This window comes from Eulemur rufifrons, chromosome 21 (assembly GCF_041146395.1).
Source record: "Eulemur rufifrons isolate Redbay chromosome 21, OSU_ERuf_1, whole genome shotgun sequence".
Classification (NCBI taxonomy): Eukaryota; Metazoa; Chordata; class Mammalia; order Primates; family Lemuridae; genus Eulemur; species Eulemur rufifrons.
In genome coordinates this window covers 21,083,574-21,106,272 of record NC_091003.1, presented here as the reverse complement: position 1 = coordinate 21,106,272, position 22,699 = coordinate 21,083,574, and the positions used below count along the sequence as shown (strand labels likewise).

At 49.7% G+C, this 22,699-nt stretch overlaps 1 protein-coding gene across 4 annotated transcripts in view; it reads left to right on the top strand.

The window, feature by feature from the left end:
* Positions 1-13,109: 13,109 nt before the first annotated feature.
* SGSM1 (small G protein signaling modulator 1) overlaps positions 13,110-22,699 on the top strand; it is a 59,769-nt gene continuing 50,179 nt past the window's right edge. For all 4 annotated transcript variants that reach the window (XM_069497107.1, XM_069497104.1, XM_069497106.1 and 1 more), the window contains exons 1-5: positions 13,110-13,188; positions 15,904-16,066; positions 18,580-18,732; positions 22,206-22,273; positions 22,548-22,693. In XM_069497107.1, coding sequence (XP_069353208.1) covers positions 13,125-13,188; positions 15,904-16,066; positions 18,580-18,732; positions 22,206-22,273; positions 22,548-22,693 — 594 coding nt within the window. In that variant the 5' untranslated portion in view covers positions 13,110-13,124. The remainder of the gene's footprint in view (positions 13,189-15,903; positions 16,067-18,579; positions 18,733-22,205; positions 22,274-22,547; positions 22,694-22,699) is intronic.

Genomic DNA, 22,699 nt, shown 5'->3' with positions numbered 1-22,699 from the left:
AGAGCTGCAGTCTGGCCTGGGCCTGGTGGCTCTCCCAGGTTCATGTTCTTACTTCACTGGGGTGCCTCCCTTGAGTTGGCCCTGGCTGTGCTCTGGGCCCTGTCCCAGTCCGTCTGCCCATGTTTTCCATAATCCTCACGACAGCCCCATGCACTGGGGCACGTGGGTCCCGTCCCCGGCTCGGAGGAGTAAACCCAGCGCAGGGTGGGAGGCAGGGAGGAGCAGTAAGTTAATCTGGAGCCTGGCAGCGTCCAAGGTGGCCAGCGTGAGGGCACCTGGGTGTGCACAGGTGGCAGGTGAGAGGAGGAGAAAAGACAGGCAGGCTGTAGGCCCCCCTAGAGACCCCCTTCCGGCTTCACAGACGGGCCCGGCTTTCCCTGCCTGGAACCAGCGCCCAGCAGCCCTGACTCCCTCCGGAGATTATTCCTCCTTTTATGCTGTTTAAATATTTGCAGGTGGAGGGAGAGAGCAGGGAGGGCGGGGCTGGTTTCTGAATGGCTGCAGGGTGGGGCCACGGGTGGCGGGCAGGTGCTCAGAGACCTGCCCTGTGGAAGGGCGGGGCCAGGCCACAGCCCCAGGGACCAGCCGGGCCCTGACGGGTGACTCGTGGTGGGTGGGAACCTCGGGGCAGGCGGACTCAAGCTCGTCAGCTGTGGCCACGCACCTGCCGCTCAGGAGCACCTGCTGTGGGCCGGGTGCTGAGCTGGAGAGTCAGTGTCATGTCAAGAGTCCCTGCCACTTGCAGAACCTCTGCTGTGTGTCAGGCACTGTCTCCAGGACCCCATTTAAGCCGCACATGACCCCCGTGCGGGAGGGCTGCTGTTATCATCCACCTCACTGCGTAGATACCCACGTGATGCTGGAAACTTGTCCAACATCACAGACAGTGAGTAGCCAAGGGTTGGAGCCCGGGTCAGTGACACCACATTCTGGGCTGTTAGCCTCTCTCAACTGCCTCCTGACCCCCTGTCCTTAGTGCTAATACACTGGTTCCAAAAGGGGTGAGCTCCCCATCGTTGGAGGAATGCAAGCAGATGTTGGAGGACCCCCTCAGAATGGATTCTGGGGAGGAATAAAAGCTTCCCCCTTCTCCTGAAAGACCCCCATAGAGTGAGGGTGGCAGAGTCTTGTCTGGGCAACCCAGATCTGACTGCCAACTCAGTGTTTCTTTTAGTCACCAAGTTGGGAGAGGCCGAGGAGTCCCTTCCACTGGTTTCCCAGCATGTTGCGTCCTCAGATTATCCAGGGCTGGGCGGGGCTGGAGGCACAGCTCTAAGTTAGACTGTCAGATGGACCTAGGTTCGGGTCCGAGCTGTGCCCTTCCCTGGCTGTGTGACCCTGGGGAAATGGCATAAACTCTCTGAGCCTCAGTGTGTACATCTTTAAAATGGGGATGATGATGCTCTAGTGACGATTAAATAAGGTATTCTACACAAAGCACATAGAAGGTGCTTGGTGCACATCCTCTAGTCCTTCAAGCTCAGGGGTAACAAAGGCTTTGAGTTTGAAGTGGCCTCCAGCTTCTGCCGTGAGGTAGAAGGTATTTGTTAGAGCGAGGGCCCTGGGTCTGATTCCTGCCACCTCTGCGTGACCTTGGGCAGACAGGTCATATTAAAAAAAAAATCTGTTTGTGCCTCTGTTTCCCCATCTGTAAAATGGAATGATTTGGGAACTTATCAGGGTGGTTGTGCTGGCACACAGCTCCTGGGACACAGTGAGCGCTCAAGAAAGGTGAGCAGGGGGCTTCGCCATCACGAACTTCCTCCTGTGTTCGGGCCCCGCCTGCATTTTCACACATCGCATCACGTTTGATCCTCAGCACAGCCCGAAGGGCGGCAGGTTCCACTTTTCAGAAGAGCAGACAGAGGTGCCAGCAGAGCCACCACTTGGCCGAGCTGGGATGTGAACGCAGGTCTGTGTGGCCCCGGAGTAGCCACAGCCACTGCCTCTGTGCGCCCTAACCCAGGCGTGATTCCCGGGCCGAGGCTTAGAAAACCCCACGGGCCTCGATGAGCCAGGGCGCCACACCACCACCTCTGCCCCCAGATCACCCCAGAGCCCCTGGCATCTGTCGGCCTCCAAAAGGGACCAAGTCCAGGGCCATGGCTGGGAGCTTGACGGGGGCAAAGTGGGTGAACTGAAATTTGGCCCTTTCTTCCCGCCCGGCCCTCTTCCCCTGCCCACAGGTCTGGTCTGTCCCCCGGGATGGCGAGAGTGGGCAGCAGCCTCCTCCTTCCTGCATGGAGACAATGTCCTCTTCTGCAAAGCTTTCAGCGACCTTCTGAGGGAGGCTTCCGCCCCTGTTGCTAATCACCAGCCTTTTTAATTTCCTCTCCTGGCCTCAGGCTGTCCGCCTGTTATTAACTCCTGGGGAGGTATCCTGGCTGGGAGCTGGGAGCCAGCGGAGGTGGGGAGGGGTCCTCCCTTGCTGGAGCCCCGCCCCAGACTGAGGACAGCACCCCCCCCCCGCCCCCTACCTGCCGCATCCCCACCTCCACTCACGCCCCACCGGATCCATCCCCAAGGTAAAACCTTTGCGGCTGGACAGCCGTGGTCCTCGCTGCAGCCAACCTCCCGGCCGTGTGACCTCTCTGAGTTTCCAGACCCACAGCTATAAACAGACACCTTCTCCACACTGTGGTGTCTGGACTTGTATACAGTCAGGGTGCCAAGAGGAAACAGATGCTTCCTCCAAACTCAGTGCATGAAGGCAAATTTAATAAAGGGGCTGTTGACTAAGGGGGGAGGGGAGAATGCTGGGAGTCTACAAGGAAGGATGGAGCCCCCGGTGGCTGCTGGCAGTGGGAACCAGGAACCTTTACCACCCCAGGCCTGAAAGGGGTGGGAGGGAGAGGTTACCCCAGGAGGCTAGGGGTATGGGAGGGGCCGGGACAACAGCGGGGACTGCTAAGTCCCCTCTCTCCTCAGGGAAGCTTGAGGCAGCTCCTTGTGTATCCTGCCCCTTCCCCTTCCTCTTTGCCCTCCACTCCCCTGCTCTCTTTTCCTGCTGCTCAAATTCTCTAGTGCAGGAGCATCACCTGGACGGTGTGATGACCACCCCAGGGTTTCTGACTTCCTAGTTCTCAGGTGGGGCCCAAGCATTTGCATTTCCAACCAGTTCCCAGGTGGTTCTGATGGTGGCTGAATGGGGAGCGAGTGGCTCTGCTCTCCTGCATAGCACAGTTCTCAGCCCCGCAGACCCTACCGCGGGGCTCCTTACGCTGGAAGCCCCTCCAGGACAGGACTGGATTAGCGGGGCTGGCCTTCCACCTCCCACCCAGCGTTTGCACCGTTTGCAACTTCTCTCTCTTGACTGCTGCGCAGATGCGTCTACACTGCAGCTTGCAGTCCTCGAAGGAGAGGGAGGGCATGCTGGCAGCTCAGGAGGGGGGCTGGCAGCTGAGGGTCTCCAGCAGCGGGTGCCTCCTCCAGCAGCTCTGACGACATCTGGGTAGCGCATGGCAGCGTCTCACCTACCGCATCAGCAGAACTCGGCCCCCCACTGCCCTCCCTTCCCCATCCCTGGGGCCCCTGGCCCCTGTGCCCCCCACTCCTTCCTCCTTCGACCCCAAGCCAAAAAGCCCTCTTGCTGTCCCTCAAAGGCACAGGCCCCCACTGGAGATGCCTGCCCAAGGTTTTGCCAACAGCCGGCCGCTGAATCTTAATTTTGCTCGCCCAGGCTGTCCCTTAATACAGAGAAGCCGGAGCCCCCAGGCGCCATCCTAGCTTGCGCTACACGACAACACATCGGTGTGGCTAGCCACAGACAGGGGCTAGAGAGTCCTCCAGGCCCTGCAGGGAGAGAAAGAAAGGAAGAGAAAGATTGTTTCTTCTCTGTTATACCCCCGAGGCCTGGAGAGGAGGCCCAGATCTGCCGTGTCCATCCTCCACCTCGCTCAGAGTCAGGGCTGCGGCTGTCTGCGGCAGGGAGGCCTCCCGGGACCCCTGCTTCCTGCCTCAGCCCCCAGCTGTCTTGGGGCAGGCACCCCACCCCCACCCCAGCTGTCCGTCACAGTCCTGGGGTTTGGAGACTCCAGGAGTTAGTGCATCTGACCCCTAGATCTGGGGCAGGGAGTGGTGGGAAGAGACCCCCTCCTCCTCCGTTGGAGTCAGAGTGCCCTGGGTTTAAACCTCAGCAGAATGACCTTGGATAAGTTGATGACCTTGATCACATCGTAACCAATATCGCTGGACTTGCTGATAGCAATTACCTGGGGCCTAAGTTACCAGGGCTATGTGAGGCTTGCCAGGTGTGTGCGGCACAGCGCTAGGCACATGACAAATGGGAGTAACTAATATCGTTATTATTATTTTCAGAGGCGATCATTGGTCGTAGCTTCTAGAGTAGCAATTGAGTGTGTGCGCTCGGCCCCGCTTGCACCGTATGACCTGGGGATGGCACTTACCTCTCCGTTCCTCAGTCGCAGCATCTGAGAAATAGGTGTAAAGTAGAGCTTGTGCCCACGGCACTGTGGGGAGGGCGTGATGAGTTAGCGATACGGGTGAAACCGGGATCCACTCGTTCAGCTGAGTGTGGCACACAGGAGGGGCTCAGTCAGAGGGACGAGGAGGACGAAGATGAAGACACTGACGGTGCTGATGGCGGATGTGTTAGTTTGCTGGGGCCGCCGTGACAAGGTACCAGGGACAGGCAGCTTCAACAACAGAAATTAATTTCCTCGCTGCTCTAAAGGCTGCAAGTCCAAGATCAAGGCGTCCCCAGGGTTGGTTCCTTCTGAGTTTGTGAGGGAAGGGTCTGGCCCAGGGCTCCCTCCTTGGCTTTTAGATCTTCTCCCTGTGACTTCGCATGACCTTCGCTCTGTATGTCTGTGTCCAAATCTCCTCCTCGTAGTAGGACACAAGCCATATTGGACTAGGGCCCACACTAACGACCTCATTTTAACTTAGTCACCTCCGAAAAGATCTTATCTCCAAGTATGAGCACAGTCTGAGGTCTTAGGGGTGAAGGTTTCAGCGTATGAATTTTGGGTTGGGGGGACACAGCTCACCCCGTAATAGTGGGTAAGGTGACACTTGGCAGGATCAGCTTCCCAAGGGTGGTGAGGTGTTTCACGGGGCAGGAATGGAAGAAGGTCAAGGCATCCAAGAAAGTGGGAGTTGGGCATGTCTTTGAGGCCAGAGGGGTAAACTGAGGCTCTGAGGGGTAGTGCCACCCTGAGGGTCACCTACGAGTTGGTGACAGAGCTAGAACTTTCCAAGGTTGGTGCTCCCCCGCCCCTGCCCCGCCCCATCACCACGCGCTCTGAGAGAAAGCTGCGGATTTGCCTTGTGTACTGAGGAGGCTCACGGCTTCCTTGTGGACAGAGCAGATGGGACCTGGTGGCCTTCACGCTCACCACGGAGGAGGACACAGGCAGGTGGCAGGGCCCTTGTGTCAGAGCCAGTCTGGATGGCAACAGCAGATGGCCACCTCCGAAGAGCAGGAGAAGGTTGGCAGGAGGGCTCCAGCCTGCTCAAGAGAGGGCTGGCCACCGTGTGGGGAGTTGTCAGCTGCGTCAGCACTGACCCCAAAACTATTCCAGACCCTGGGCCACCTGGGCAGGCAGTCGGGACCATGACTCAGAACACAGGAGCCGTTCCCTTGACTGGCCAGCCCGGTGGAGCCCAACATTCTTGTGTAGGGTTGGCAAACCATTGCCTGCAGGCGAAATCTGGCCCTCCACTTGTTTTTGTAAGTAAAGTTTTATTGGGACACAGCCATGTGCGTTCACTGACGTATCGTCTATGGCTGCTTTCGCACTGTAAGAGCCTAGCTGAGTCGTTGGCACAGAGACCATATGGCCTGCAAAGCAGGAAATATTTACTCTTCATATATTTACAGAAAAGATTTACCTACCTGTGCTCCTGTGCTTTGGCGTCTAAAGCCGTGGGTGTCACGCCTGGCCCTGGAACTTCCTAGTTAGGGTGACTTGGAGGAGTATCCCCTGCCTGCAGAGTCTCAATTTCCTTCTCTGCCAGTGGAGAGAATATTCTGCAACGTTGTTGTGATGATCCAATGAGACAAGGTGGGCAGGAGAGAGCTTTGCAAACTGCCACACTTAGGATGCATAGCTGTTGTTGTCTGTGTTCGACCTGCCTGTAACCCTCTCTCCGTCCTCACCGCCCAGGCAAAAATCCTTCTTTCTGTATCCTCTTCAGACTGCCCTTGGTGGCAGTGTTTCCCTGCAGGGTTAATTTTGTTGCTTCTTCTTCAGTTGATTTTCCATGAATAGACCTGCCTGATGAGCAGGGAACTGGGGTGCACAGACCAGCTGTGAAAGGTTCCAGGCCCAGGGAAGCAGGAGTGTCTTCATCATCGTTATTAAAATGCTACTGATTATTGAGCACATACTGTGTACCAGGCACTGTGCCAAATGCTTTACCTGTATTGCCTCATTTAAACCTCTCCCTAAGAGGTGGGCGTTCATTCCACAAGTAGTTACTAAGCACCTGCCATGTGCCAGGCATTCCGCTGGGTCTTGAGAATGGGGTACCGAGTGACATAGACAAAATCCTGAGCCTCCTAGAGCGTTTGGTGCCACTAAATGGGAGAGTCAGAGAATAAAGTAACTAAGTAAAACATACAAAGTGGTAGAGGCAGTAAGGACTTTGGAGAGAAATCAAGTGGAAAAGGGATATGTTGAGTATTGGCTGGGGTGGATGAAAGGCACTTTTAAATAGAATGATTGGGGACGGTGGCATTTGAGCAAAGACTTGAGCCACGCAGATTTCTGGGGGAAGAGTGTCCCAGACAAAGGGCACAGTAAGTGCAGGGGACCTGGGCTAGGACTGTGCCCAGTGAGTTGGGCAAACAGCAAGGAGGCCGGTGTGTGCAGAGTGAGCGTGGGAGCAGTGTGAGGGGGACTCGGGAGGTCAGCGGTGGCTCCGGGTCCTGCAGGGGCCTGGTGAGGACTTGGACTGTCACTCTGAGTGACATGGGAGCCCCAGGAGAGTTCTGAGCAGAGGAGGGGTGTGGTCTGGCATAACATTTTTTTAACTGCAAAACATTTATTTATACTACCTGAACACATAGCATGCACATTTTGAATTTGCAAAATGTACATAATATAAAATGTGCCATCTTGACCATTTTTAAATGTACTTCACTTAGCATAATGTCTTCAGGGCTTATCCATGTTTTAGCATGTGTCAGAATGTCTTTCCTTTTTCAGGCTGAATAATATTCCACTGCGTGGATATACCACTTTTGTTTATCCATTCAGCCATTGATGGACACTTGGGTTGCTGCTTCCTTTGGCTATTGTGAATAATGCTGCTATGATATGTGGGTGTGCACGTATCACTTTGAGACCCTGATTTTCAGTTCTTTTAAGTATGTACCCAGTTAGTTGCTAGATCACATGGTAATTTTGTGGTTAATTTTTTGAGGAACCACCATACCGTTTACCATAGCAGATGCACTATTTTACATTCCCATCTGTGGTGCACAAGGATTACAATTTCTCCACATCCCCACCAACAGTTATTTTCTGGTTTTTGATAATAGCTGTCCCGCTAAATAGATATGAAGTGGTATCTCACTGTGGTTTTGATTTCCGTTTCCCTAATGATCAGTGATGTTGAGCATCTTTTCATGTGCTTGTTGGCCATTTGTATATCTTCTTTAGAGAAATGTCTATTCAAGTCCTTTGCTTATTTTTGAATCAGGTTGGTTGTTGTCGAGTTGTAGTTCTTCATATATTTTGGACATTAACTCTTTATCAGATATATCATTTGCAAATATTTTCTCCCATTCCATGAATTGTCTTTTTCACTCTGTTTTTTTGTGTCCTTTGATGCACAGAAGTCTTTTATTTTGATGTCCAACTTACCTATATTTACTTTTGTTGCCTGTGTTTTTGAGGTCATATCCAAGAAATCATTGCATATCCAAGGTCATGAAACTTTTCTCCTATATTTTCTTCTAGGATTTTTATAGTTTTAGCTCTTATATTTAAGTTTTTGAGCCATTTTGAGTTGATTTTTGTGTATGGTATTAGGTAAGAGTGAAACTTCATTCTTTTGCATGTAGCTATCCAGTTTTTCCAACATCATTTGTTGAAAAGACTGCCCTTTCCCTATTGAATGGTCTTGGCATGCTTGTCAAAAATCATTTGATCATATATGTGAGATTTTATTTCTGTGTTTTCTATTCTATTCCATTTGTCTAGATGTCTGTCTTTATGCTAGTACCACACTGTTTTGTTTACTATAGTTTTTTTATTAATATGCTTTGCAGTTAGGAAGTGTGAGACTTCCAACTTTTTTCTTCATCAAGATTGTTTTGGCTATTCAGAATCCTTTGAGATTCCATATGAATTTTAAGATAGATTTTTTTGTTTCTTCAAAAAAAAAAAAGACTATTGGGATTTTATTAGGGATTTCATTGACTCTGTAGGTTGCTTTGGTAGTATTAATATTTTAGCAATATTAAGTCTTCTAATCCCTGAACATGGGATGTTTTTCCATTTATTTGTATGTTTTTAAAATTTATTTCAGCAATGTTTTGTAGTTTTCAGTGCACAAGTCTTTCTTTACCTTCCTTGCTTAAGTTTATTCTTGGGTATTTTATTTTTTGATACTATTATAAAATCGATTTTTAAAAAAAATTTCCTTTGGGGTTGTTTATTGTTAGTATAATGTATAGAAACACAGCTTATTTTTTTGTGTTGATTTTGTATCCTGCAACTCTTCTGAATTTGTTTATTAGTTCTAAAAGTTTTTTCCATAGAATGTTTAGTTTTCTACATAAAAAGATCATGTCAATTTTGAACAAAGATCGTTTTACCTCTTCTTTTCAGATTTGCATGCTTTTTATTTCTTTTTCTTGCCTAATTGCTCTGCCTAGGACTTCCGGTATTATGTTAAAAATAGAAGAGGTAAAAACAGGAATTTTTGTCTTATTCCTGAACTTAGAGGAAAAAGCTTTCAGTCTTTCACCATTGAATCTGATGTTAGCTGTGGGCTTTTAATATATGGCCTTTATTATGTTGAGGTAGTTTCTTTCTATTCCTAGTTTTATGAGTGCCTTTTATCATGAAAGGGTATTGAAGTTTATCAAATGGCTTTTTCTGCATCAACTAAGATGATTATGTAGTGATTTTTTCTTTGTTCTGTTAATGTGGTGTATTGCATTGATTGATTTTTGTATGTTGAACCATCCTTACATTCCAGGATTAAGTTCCGTTTGGTCATGGTATATAGTCTTTTTAATGTGCTGATGAATTCTCTTTTCTAGTATTTTACTGGGGATTTTTACATGAATATTTATCACAGATATTGGTCTGTAGTTTTCTTGTGTCTTTGACTGGCCTTCATTTGAAAGCAGTCCTGGTCTCATAAAATGAGTTTGGGAGCATTCCCTCTTCTTCAGTTTTTTGGAAGAGTTTGAGGAGAATTGGTTTAATTCTTCTTTAATTGTGTGGTATAATCCACCGGTGAAAATATCTGATCCTGGGCTTTTTATTGCTGGGAGGTTTTAGCTTACTGATTCACTCTCCCTGCTACCTATAGGTCTGTGAAGATTTTCTGTTTCTTCATGATTTAGTTTGGTAGGTTGTATGTTTGTAAGAATTTATCCATCTTATCTAGGTTATCCAATTTGTTGGCATGCAATTTTTCTGCTATCTTATAATCCTTTTTCTGTGGTGTCAGTTATAATGTCCTCTTTTTCATTTCTGATTTTAATTATTTTTGAGTATTCTCTCTTTTTTTCTTAGTCAGTCTGGGTAAAGGTTTGCCAATGTTGTTTATCTTTTGGAAAAACAGACTTTTGATTTTGTTGATTTTCTCTATTTTTTAATTCTCCATTTCATTTATGTCTGCTCTAATCTTTATTCTTTCCTTTTTTCTGCTAGCTTTGGATTTAGTTTGTTCTTCTTTTTCTAGTTCCTTAAGGTGTAAAGGTAAAGTATTGATCTGAATTCTTTCTTCTTTTAACATAAGCATTTCCACCTATAATTTCCCTCGTAGCACAGCTTTCATTGCATCCTGTAGGTTTCAGCATGTTGTATTTTTATTTTCATTTATCTCAAGATATTTTCTAATTTCCCTTTTGATTTCTTCTATGACCCATTGGTTCAAGAGTGTATTGTTTAATTTCTACTTATTTGTGGATTTTCCAGTTTTTCTTCTGCTGTTGACTTCTAGTTTCATTCCATTGTGATTGGGAAAGATGCTTTGTATGATTGCAATCTTTTTTATTAAGATTGGTTTTATGTCCTAACATAGGCTCTATTCTGGAGAATGTTCCATGTGCACTTGACAAAATGGGTATTCTGTTGGGCCATTCTGTGGACTTGCCTTTTAACAAGATCCTTCTGGCTGTGCTGAGATGAGCCTCTTGGAGGTGGAAGCCTGGAGACCAGTGAGAGACCACAGTGTTGATCCAGGGAGAGATGATGGTGACTTGTACGAGGGAGGTGATGGTGGAGGGGGTGAGAAATGGTTGGAATAGGAGGATATTTTTAAGGCACAGGCAACAGATTTCACTGACTCACTGACAACTTTTAAAAAGTTGATACTGTTATCCTAAGGAAGTAAAGGAATTTTCCCAAGGTCCTACAGCTAGTGAGTGGCTGATCCAGGATTTGAACCCTGATGCGTCTGCCCCCAAATTCTCAGCCCTTAATTAACCATATGTTTATCTGAAAGCTCTCCTGACCCCACACCCCCAGTGCCTCCTTGACAGTGCTCTGCCGTCTACTGCTGAGCCTGAACGCACGCCCTCTGCCCCTGTATTCCCAAAGGACATGAAGGTCTGGGTGCTTGGCAGCTCCCTTCTAGCAGGTTCTCAGCATCAAAGTGTCCTGCCACAGAGGAGCAGGGGAAAGAAGGAGGCAGGGTCCTGCAGAAGGGAGAGAGGTGGGCAAGTGCTCTGAGACCACGTGTGCTTAATAACATGTTGTGGACGAAGCTCAGACCCTGGAGTCAGACTAACCTGGGTCCAAGCCCTGACTCCGCTCTTCACCAGCTGTGTGACTCTAGGCAGGTTGCACCACCTCTCTGTGCCTCTGCTTCCTCCCTTGACAAACAGGGATCATAATGTCACTGCTCTACTAGCCACAATTATGGGGACAAGAAAACACTTTCTCAGATAAGTTTTCTACCAAAGGATGACGTCAATCATGATTCTTCAGGCCGTTCATTCCTCAAACAGAACCTTACCGAGCTCCTCCTATGTGCCAGAACTCAAGGTAGGTGTTGGCACCATAGCTGTCAGGCAAGGTGACACAGAGTGCTTGCCCTCATGGGGTCCACAGCCAGGCAGGGAAGACAGGTGCAGACCAAATGGCTCTACGTCTGACGGATGTTCATAAAAGTGGCTGCTGTGGGAACCCACGCAGAGGAATTTAATGTCCTGGACAGGTGAAATTTCAGCCAGGTCTAGAATAATGATAACAGGAGGCCAGGCAAGGTTTCAGGCAGGGGTGTTGACCTGCAAGCAGCTAATGTTTATTGCAGGCACACTATGTGCTAAGCTCTGGGCTCAGCACATGATGTTCATTACCTTGTTCAGTCTTCCCATATTCCCTCGAGGTTGGTGCTAGTCCTATAACCCTGTAACTAATGAGAAAACTGAGGTTCAGAGAGGTGACGTGATTTGCCTGAGAATACAGCTAATAGCCAGAAGAGCCAGGATATGGGAGCTGGAGCCGTGAGAGTCTGAATTCCAGCTCTGCTCCTTCATAGCTGTGTGACCTTGGGTGAGCCACTTGGCCTCCCTGAGCCTCAGGTTCCACACCTGTAAAATGGGACCAATTCCATGGGCCTCACTAGATAGTATTCAGACTTAGAAATGCTGCCAGCAGAGCCCAGCTTGGAGCTCGCAGAGCTCAGAGGTCGGGAGCTGTTCACAGCGCTGGTGCTGACTTGGCTGTGTGGGGCGGGGGCAGCGTGCCAGCTCTGGGGCGGGCGCTGCCATGTGCTTTTCCTGAGAAGGTGGCCGGGGATGCTCTCAGTTCTGTCTTCATCCCCAGGACGCAGCCAGAAGGGAGAGAGGGGCAGCGAGGGCCCAGGATCGTGCTCAGACGGGCGCATGGATGTGCTGGCCCGGCTGAGTCGGGACGGGACACAGGACAGTGGGAAAGCGGCTTGGGACCCATTGGGTGGGGACGATTGAGGACTTTGCTCCCTCAGCCCCATGTCGGAGCCCCTGGGGGTGATTTAGAGCTGGGTTCATCTCTTCTGACCTCACCCTTGAGGTGCAATAACTGAGGCCCAGAGAGGAGGAGGGCTTTGCAGATTGGGGCTCAGCGTCCAGTGAAGCAGAAAGGCATTCGGGCCACTCGGGGTGAGCTCCATGGGCTGAGGCGTGGCTGCCTTTCCCACTGTGTCTTCCACACCTGCGCGTTGGAAGCACTCAGCAAATCTTTGTAGAGCGAGTAAGTACAATGAGAAAAGCACGCAGCTGGAGTGTCCGCCCTGAGCTGGAATCTCCCTGTGCCCTGGGCCAGCTCTGCCTCCCTGGGCAAGTTGCTTCATCTCTCTGAGCCCCGTTTTCCAAAATAAGACCACAAACCCCCTTAGTAGGTACCCAGGCAGGGATTTGAACCCAGGTCTACCAGATTCCAGGGCTGATTTCCTACCCTACATCCTGCTGAGTCCTTTGTATGCCTGATTCATTCATTCATTCACTCCTTTAGAGAATATTTATTGAGCACCTACTATGTGCCAGGCACTGTTCTAGGCTCTGGGGACATCAGTGAATAAGGCAGGCAGGGTTTCGACCCCCCCATGAAACTCACATTCTCTGAAAGGGAAACAGTCTACAAATCAACCCATAGAACAGGAACAGCGGTGAGTACTCTAAGGAAGTGTCGTAGGGGCGAGACTGGGGAGGGGGCTGCCTTGGATAGTGTGGTCAGGGAAGGAGGTGACATTTTGTGTGACGCCCAAGAGAAGCAGCAGCCCGTTGTGCAAAGAGCCTGAATAAACAGTTAAGTACAACGGGAAGGTGACAATATCGCAGAAGAGGAGGGTGTGGAAGGAAAGTAGTTGCCACAACGTCCCAGACATCCTGGAGGGCTCACGGGGAGTGACACAGCCCTTTCAGGGCCCCTGCACCCCGGGTCACACTGGGTCCCTCCCCCTCCGCTGCCTCTGCCTTCCAGGTGAAGCAGATCATGGAAGAAGCCGTCACGCGCAAGTTTGTCCACGAAGACAGCAGCCACATCATCTCCTTCTGTGGTGAGTCTGTGGCCCTCCCGTGGCCCGGAAAGGTGGCTTCTTTCTCTGCGGGCTGCCTCAGGGAGGTGGCGTCTCTGAGCCGGGGTTCTCACGTTTATGTTTGGCTCTGAAGTTATTTTTGAATCGCAAGGAGACTCCACTGGAGAATTTCCAAATCCAGAGAAGTCTAGGGAGGCAATTAAAAATGACTTTTGCACCCCGTAAAGAGGTTGTCGTGGTTAACAGCAGAGGAGTTGATTAAGGTCCCTCCCCTGAGGGCTCAGGTCACACTGACCCCCGCCCCCAGCGACAAGTGGTCTTGCCCCTGAGGATCAGGCTCCCTGTCCTCTCCTCTGCTCTGCCTGGAGCTATTTGCAGGTAGAGGGCGGATCGGGACTCTTAAAACAAGGAAGGGAATTAAGAGCCAGCGACACATCCTGTGGGATCGCGTCCACCTGGCCCAGCAAAGGAGGCAGGCCCGGGGCCCAGAGCGTGACTCACGCTTGTCTCCCTGGGCCGCTGTGCTCACAGTGGTTCCAGAAATAACCACGCTGCCAGGTTCTTACTTTGACAGTGGCCAGAGACATGCGTTTTGCACGTCTCTGAAGTCAAGATTCAGCTCATAATCAGGGTGCACGTGTAAGTGGGAGTGTGTCTTCCTTTCTCCCTGAAAACTTTTTGATTTAATAATTGGGGTGTCTCCTAGTGGAAGACATGCTCCAATTCCCCCACTGTGATCTTGGCCCCGTAGGGAGGTCCGAGACAGGAGACTTGGCCGGTCTGTCAGCTGCTGTCCACATGCCTGGGGCACCGCCCCGCGGGGCCCCCAACATGCCGAGCACACTCTGTAACCTGGGAGGCCACTGTTCTTGGTTCACCCCCTTTCCAGCCAGACAGACCTGGGGTCATATCCCATCTCTGCCATTTCCTTGTTGGGTGACCTTGGGCAAGATATGATTTTTTTTAAGTGGAATGTGTTTATACATATACATATGTGTATATATGTGTGTGTGTGTATATATATATATTCCCAATGTTTTATTTTCTCCTGGATATTTTTATTTGCAGATAAAATCATATGCATGTCCATGTCAGGACTTGCTAACGTACCTACCATTTAAAGACTTAGAGGAAAGATAATGATTTAAAAAATTATAATAATTCTCCAACTCTGCACAACGTTTTTGGGTGGGAGAAATTTGGTTAGCCCCAAACGAGGCCTAAAGCATCTCCTTGAGGTTTCTTTTATTCATCGTCCATGATGAGCCATTATCAGAAAGCATTAAACAATGTCTACGCAGCTTGAATAGACAATTGACTTATTTTAATATATGCAAATGGAAAGTACTGTGATTGTAAGTTTAAAATTAAGCTATTTAAAAACCCTCACCTGGAATATTTTAAACCCATGGGCAGATTAGGCAATATTTGGACATTCATTCAAAACCAAGTAATTGCTAACTCAAAAAACAAATAAACAACAACAACAAAAAAAAACAAAGACAAGCAATGAAACAAAACGTCTCAGTATTGCTCGGACCCCCGAGAGTGCTGGTTGACTCAGTTTGCTCTGTAGAGCTCTTACCTCATAGTTTTTGGTCCCAAGAATTAGGGAAGGTAAATTGTAACAGTTATCTGACACCTGGCAGGTTCCCAATAAGGAGTAGCTCTTATTATATACTCTTTCAATAAACATTGATTATGCACCTATTGTATGCCGCCGTGAGTTCCTAGTCTGCTGTGTAAGACAGAAGGTAAGAAGATAAAGAGGGCAGCTGCAATCACCAGGAGGAAGATAGCAGCCATCAGAATGGCCTGCACAGGGCCATTTTCCCAGAAGGGAGCACTGAGGCCCAGAGAGGGCAAGTGATTTGCCTGAGGTCACACAGCAAGTTAGTGGTAGAGCCCAGGCTGCAGCCCAGACCTCCTGCTTTGAGGAGAACGGGGCAGGGCCTCCAGGGGAAAGACAGAAGTGGGATGGTGACTACTAAATCCTCCCTTCAGAAGTCCTTGTGGAAGCACAGTTGTTATGGCACAGACCTGTTATGTTATGACTCAGACCTGGGTTTGAATCCTGGCTTCATCACTTACTTGCTGGGTGGCCCTGGGCAATTCATTTCACCTCTCTGAGACTCAGTGTCTACATCTGGAAAATGGGGATAGTTTTCCTTTCTTCCCCGGCCATGGCAGAGATTGAAGGAGATTTGTAAATGTCAGCTGTTACTGTAATCACAATATAAATGATGACGATCATGATGGTGATGTGATTCTTTAATCCAGACATAGCTCAAAAGGCGTGTGGTCCAGACTTCCCTCCCTCTTCAGCAGAAATAGTGGCCGACACTCTTAAAGCACTTGCTCTGCGCCAGCCTCTTTGCTAAGTACTGTCTGTGCATTTTTTTCCACCTCATCCTACCAGCAATGTTATGGGGTTAATGTTCACACTATCCCCATTTCACAGATAAGGCAGCTGAGACACAGAGGGGGGAAGTCACTGCCCACAGTCACACAGCTGGCTAGTGGCAGGGATGGTCTGACCTCTAAGCTCTCCTGCCCGCTTTGGAGACTATGGAAGGCAGGTGGCACCTGTGTTTGTCCCCCTGATGCTGTCCTCAGTTCTGTGATTCTGGGCGCCCCGGCTCTCCCAGTGGTCTCTGTCTGGCTGCAGCTCCAGGCCGTGCTGGGTGCCGGGGAGCGTGGGCAGGGCAGGGCCGGCTGACCACTGTGTTCCCGCAGCGGCTGTGGAGGCCTGCGTCCTGCACGGGCTTCGGCGGCGGGCGGCCGGCTTCCTGAGGAGCAATAAGATCGCGGCTCTCTTCATGAAAGTGGGCAAGAGCTTCCCACCGGCTGAGGATCTGAGCCACAAGGTGCAGGACCTGGAGCAGCTGATCGAGAGCGCGTGAGTGTGGAGTGTGGGGTGCAGGGTGGGCAGCTCCCCGGAAGATAGTCCACACTTCTCCCGGGCTCAAGGGGAGCCCACACCCTCCTCCCACTTCCCCCAGCACTCTCCTTCCTCTCCTTTCTGCTCCTCACACCTGCCAGACTCTTTCCCACCCCAGGGCCTTTGCACATGCTGTGCTGTACCCTCCACCAGGCTCACCCACCTGATCTTCAATGGCTGGCTCCTTGTCATCATTCAGACTTTCCTCCAGCTCAGTAAATTCCAGCCCTCACCCCATCTTCTCCTTCATATCACCCTGTTCGCTTTCTTCCCAATGGTCATTGCCATCTGTAAGTAGCAATTCTTTCATTTGTTTACTGTCTACTTGATTGTCGTCTGCCTACCTTGCTTGACTCTGAACTCCATGAGAACAGGGGACTACATCTATGTTTCTCCCTTATGTCCCCAGCGTCTGGGACAGTGTCTCGCACCTGGGAAATGCCTGAGAAACAATTGCTGAGTGAATAAGTGCCTGCTAGGAGCCAATCTCTGTTCTAAATGCAAGACGACCAAAGTGTGATAGAATCAATACGGTCTCCGCCCACGTGGCCCAGATGCTAGGGCCTTGGTTAACACTCATATTGATAGGTGTATTATAAAGTATTTGAACACACTGACTTGGCATGTAAACAAAACTCTGGGTCAGGTATGGTGGCTCACGCCTGTAATCCCAGCATTTTGGGCGGGTGAGGGGGTAGGATCTCTTGAGGCCAGGAGTTCAAGACCAGCCTGGGCAACATAATGAGACCCCTGTCTCTATAAAAATAAGAAATAAAAATATTAGCTGGGCATGGTGGTGCACGACTATAATCCCAGCTACTCGGGAAGCTGAGGCGGGAGGATCGCTTGAGCCCAGGAGTTCAAGCCCATGACTGCACCACTACGCGCCAGCCTGGGCAACAGAGAGAGACCCTGTCTCAAAAAAAAAAAAAAAAAAAAAAAAAGCCTGGTATTGAAGCAACCATTGAAAGGCAGAGGTGGCCTCACTCACTTGTCTTAGTGACTGTTTGCATATGTTTGGGGGAGGCTCACAGACTGAGTGTGTGTACACAAGCACCTGCCACCAGAGCCACCCCTGGAGTCCCAACTGCACAGCCAAACCCCCAGCCTGGAGCCTGGTCAGGGGTGGCAAGTAGGTTTCAACTCCAGGTGGTGCCAGTGGCTGCCCAGAGGACTGTGCTGTGAAAGATTCTGAAGCTGCGATTGGGCGTCTTGGGGAAAAGTGCATGGATTGATTGGTCATGTCTGTCACAGGCAAGGGCAGGGCAAAGACAAGCATGCCAGGTTTGCCGTCTCTGCTGTGGGCGGTCACTCCACTGGACCAGATCGGAAACAGCCCTCTCCTTGCCCTTCAGGCCCTGCCTGCCCAGGGCTGCTGGCCAGAACTGGAGGGTGCTCAGAGCTCAGGGTTGGCTCTGCCAGCTCCCATTTGGAATGACTTCTCAGCCACTGGGTCTTCGGGCACCTTCCAATCCATCTGCTAAAGTCCCCGGTGTTTGCAGATAACTCCTTAAAGGGATGGCTTTCCATGGGTCTTCCACAGTGTTGGGAGTGACTTCCTACTGGAGGAATTAGAGATGACTGTGCCACGTGGTAAGGGAGAACCATCCATTCATTCGTGCAATCACTGATTGATGAGCACATTTACTGAGCCTCTATGCCAGGCACTGTGCTAGGCCCTGGAGATACAGACATGGAGAGGGCCCGGGCTTGCCACGTGGTAGACTCTCAGTAAGTGTTTTATTTAAAAATAAATTGAATCACTTAGTTCGTACCTTCAAGATCACCAGGTGGAGGGGAAGACAGAAAAGCGAGCAGGAAGTTAAGCTCTAGAGGCTGGGGGAGCAACTCTGAGAGGGCTTCCTGTAGGAGGGGATGCCCTGGCTGAGACTTAAAGAGTGAAAAGGGATGAGCTTGGGCACGGGGTGGGGAGGGAAACCAGGAAGAAGCAGAAGCTCATGAAAAGGCTTCAGATGAGAGCCTGGCAGCCTCACGGGTCTGCAGAAGTCTCTGACTGTCTGGATCCTGGAGTGAGGTGGCTGGTGGTAAGGAGTTGGTGTAGAGGTGATGGGGGTGAGGTCATGAGGTTCTCTGCAAGTCATGTTAAAGAACTTGCTTCCCAAGGGCGTGGGGAGCCACTGAAGGATCTATAATCCAAGACTCCTCTTGGCCAGCACTGCTTTCCAGGAGAGGGAGGGGGAGTGGGAGTGGGGGGCGGAGATCAGTATGAGAATCTGGCTTGCTTGTTAACAGTGTATCACATTGTCTATTTAACCACATCTGCACACTCACTGGGTATTATTATCTTTCCAACTCTTGGCCTGTTTGCTTGGAACAGTATAGGCTCTTGTTGTTCAGTTGCCATGCCTTCATTTCCTACAGAGGCTGAACATTGTCCCGTTTGTATCAATATGTTGGTCCTGTGGATTTCTTCTTTTGTGAATATCTATTCTCCTTTATTGGTCCTGAAGGCGAAACCAGATCCAGGGCCTCCAGGAGAATGTGCGGAAGCTTCCGAAACTGCCCAACCTGTCCCCACTCGCCATCAAGCACCTGTGGATCCGCACCGCCTTGTTTGAGAAGGTCCTGGACAAAATTGTGCATTACCTTGTGGAAAACAGCAGGTGAGAAAGACCAGAACCTGGGCGTGCTCTGCCTCCACCTGCTGGCCAGTGCAGGAATTGCACCCCTTGCCCAAAACTGCTTGCGTTCTCCCTTGACATGCACTTAAGTTTGAAAGTGGCTAAATAAATGTCTCCTGGATGCTTGACCATGAACGAGGCTAGCTTAGAACCTTGGGAAGACTCAGGTGTTCAATATCAGGGTCTTTTGGCGATCCCCAGCCTTTTTGGCACCAGGGACCAGTTCCATGGAAGACAACTTTTCCATCGGGGATGGTTTTGGGATGATGCCAGTGCATTACATTTATTGTGCAGTGAAACCTCTCTGCTAATGATCATCTGTATTCGCAGCTGCTCCCCAGCTCTAGCATCACCGCCTCAGCTCCACCTAAGATCATCAGGCATTGGATTCTCATAAGGAGCCGCAACCTAGATCCCTCACGTGCACGGTTTCCAGGAGGGTTCGTGCTCCTATGAGAATCTAATGCCCGCGCTGATCTGACAGCAAGCAGAGCTTATGCCATGATTTTAACAACGGGGAGCAGCTGTAAATACAGGTGAAGCTTTACTCGCCTGCCTGCCGCTCACCTCCTGCTGTACAGCCCGGTTCCTAACAGGCCACAAACCAGGACTGGCACCGGTCTGTAGCCCAGGGGTTGGGGACCACAGGGACCTCTGGGATATAAGGATCTTGGGTTTCTTCTTTCTCCAATTGATTCCTTTAGTGAGTAACTGTGTGGCCTGAGGAAGATCACTTAGCCCTCTTTGTCCCACTGTTGTCTCTTTTGGTTAATGGGATGGGGATTGTAGCCACCCCCGGTAAGAAATGAGAAGGGGAATTGGGCGAATATTCAGCGTTTTGAAAACGCACAGTGACCCTTTTTACATTTTCTCCCCTAGCTCAGACTAATCGGATGTGAAGGTTTATAGTATGAATCCCCTCCGGCAAGCATTCACGCATGCATTCATTCATCCAATAAATATTTAATGAGCACCTGCTGTGTACCAGGCCCTAACCTAGTTATCGGGGATACAGTGGTGATGCCTGATGTATTACAAAGCTTGTGTGTTATCTCAAGAGCAGTGGGAGGCCACTGAAGAATCTATAATCTGAGACTCCCCATGGCCAGCATGCCTCTCCAGCTCCCAAGGCAGTGGGCAGAGGGGGAGAGAGAGGTATCTGAGAATTTCTCCATCTTTCAGTACATAAAAGTGCTCCTTCAACCACATGTGCACACACACTGCGTATTATTATTATTATCTTTTCATTCTTTGCCCCTTTGTGAGGAAAAGATGAAATATTTTCATACATATGATTTTCATACTTACATATTTTCAAAATACAAACATGTACTTTGTACAAAAGTACAGAGCAAAGCCCCTCTTCTCAAAAAGCTCGCATTCCAGCAGGGAAACGGGCAAATCGCGATGGTGGTAAGAGGAGAGGAGTGTTCCAGAGCAGGTGTGCTGGTGTTTAGTTTTCTCTGGGTGTTTAGGGAAAGCACCCTGGAAGGTGCAGCAGTGAAGCTTCCATCTGAAGGGCATGCAGGCATTAGCCCGGGGAAGGGGGCATGGAAAAGAGTGTTTCTGGTGGAGGGAACAGCGGGTGCAAAGGCCTGGAGGCAGGAGAGAGACTGAAAGAAAGTCACAGTCACATCTTGGTTCTAACTCTACCTGCTGTGTTTGGAGACAGCATTTCCAAGGTTTATGGTAAACATAACTGTGCTGATTTTTGGCATCCAAGCTCTGGGTCGCCATTTAACCTCTTCACGTTGTAGGAAATAGTAACGTACCTCTGCTCCCTGTTCTGTGAATGGTCCTGGGCCTCGTCAGTTACTGCCTTTGGGATACAACCTTAGGATTTTCTGCTAAGTCAGTGAAGGACTTAGTAATTTACCTGAGCAGCAACGTCAACCTGCTGTTTTTTTCATTAAACTTTTTATTTTTAATTTATATAGAAGTTGTAGAATTAGTACAGAGAGTACTAATTGCCTAACCCCAGTGATAACATCTCACATAACCATAGTACAATGATCCAAACCAGGAAATTGACATTGGTACCATACTGTTAACTAATCACAAACTTTATTTGGATTTTAGCACTTTTACATGCACTCATTTTTTTTGTTGAGATTTCTATGAAGTTTTAACACATGTATAGTTTCATGTAACTAATACCACAATCGGGATACAGAATTGTTCCAAAGAAACTCATCACCCTAAAGAGACTTTCTTGGGCTACTTTTTACAATCACATCTTGGTTCTAACTCTACCTGCTGTTTTTGAGGCAGCATTTCCAAGGTTTATAATCACATAACTGTACTGATTTTTGGCACGGAAATTGGGTGGTGCTGAAGTGGCAAGTGTCTTGATGTCTTCAGATTTGACACCAAAATGTAAAACCTTGATATTGAGCAAGTACAGAGCATGTCAGTTCTGGATCATCCAATATTCTAAGTGATAGAAGATTTCTTTGGAGTAAGATTACAATAATGTTGCCACTATTTAGTTGCCACTATTTAGTGAGAATTTCCTGATGCCAGGGTCTGTGCTGTTGCTCTACAGGTAACTTTTCATTTAATCCTTCCAATAACCCAGCTGAGTTCTGTCATTCTTTGCATTTTACAGCTGAGTGTACTGAAGCTCAGAGAGGGGTGTCACTTGCCCAGGGACACACAGCAAGGCAGGGAGTGGCAGATCTGAGCTCCTACCCAGATCCCGTGTCCTTGACTTCCTCTTGTATGATAGCAAGAGCCGGGCCAGCTGGATGTAGCCCAACCTGCACCTTCCTGCTGTGTGGCATTCAACAAGTCACTTACCCTCTCTGAGCCTAAGATCCCTTAGGAGGTTAGCATGAGGTCCTTTTCTTCCCTGAAATTCTGGAAATTCTGTTTGTTTCTAGCCTGTATGAGTTTTCAAGGAATTAGCAACTGCTACACGATAACTCAAACAAACAAATCAAAAAATATTCAGCAGGGATGTTGTACTGATGGCATCACGTATTATTTTGCAGAGCCAGATTCCAGGGAGCATTTCTGGGCATCTCAGGCTGGCGTTATCAACATTAGTCATCAGAGCAGGAAAGCCTGTTCACATAGCCTTTCAGTACCCACTGCAGCTAAACAGCTTATTATTGCCTCGAGCATAGAAGGCAGACATCATCTGAGCCTCGAAGGGACTTCGAGTCTCAAATGGAAGATGTGGAGGCAGATAGCATCAGCCAGACCTCAGCAGCCTTCTCATTATTATTCCTGTTGCTCTCATAAAGGCTCTGTCATGACCATGTATTAACCCGGTACATGCTGAGCACCATGCTAAATGCCCTAGGAGATGCATTATTAGTCCCATTTTACAGATGGGCAGCTGAGGCTCTGAGCCGTAACTGGATGACAGGTGGGGATGGCACCCAGTCTGTCCATCGAGCGCCCTCTGCTGGTCCCCGTCTAAACCTGCATGGCTTTTCCTCTCTTGCTAGTAAATACTATGAGAAGGAAGCTCTCCTGATGGACCCTGTGGACGGCCCAATCCTGGCGTCTTTGTTGGGTAAGTGGCCCCGTGCTTGGAGCTTCATCTGGACGTCTGCTCTTGAGTCTCAGGGGCACTTCCTGGGGGCTTTTCTCACCCCCAGCCAGCCTGGCCCTTCCCAGCTTAGCTGTTTGCTGTCTCTTGCTCCCCGGGCCGGGCCTTGTCCTTTGCAGGACCTGGGCGCCCTAGCTGGCTGGAGGGAAGGGGCAGTGAAATGCGTGGCCCACCTGGTGGAGGACGGGAGGATGGGCTTTCTGGGGCTGTGGATTCCCAGCCCCCGTGTGCTCCGCAGTGGGGCCCTGTGCCCTTGAGTACACCAAGATGAAGACTGCAGATCACTTCTGGACCGACCCCTCGGCGGATGAGCTGGTGCAGAGGCACCGCATCCACAGCTCGCGCCTGCGGCAGGACTCGCCCACCAAGCGGCCAGCCCTCTGCGTGAGT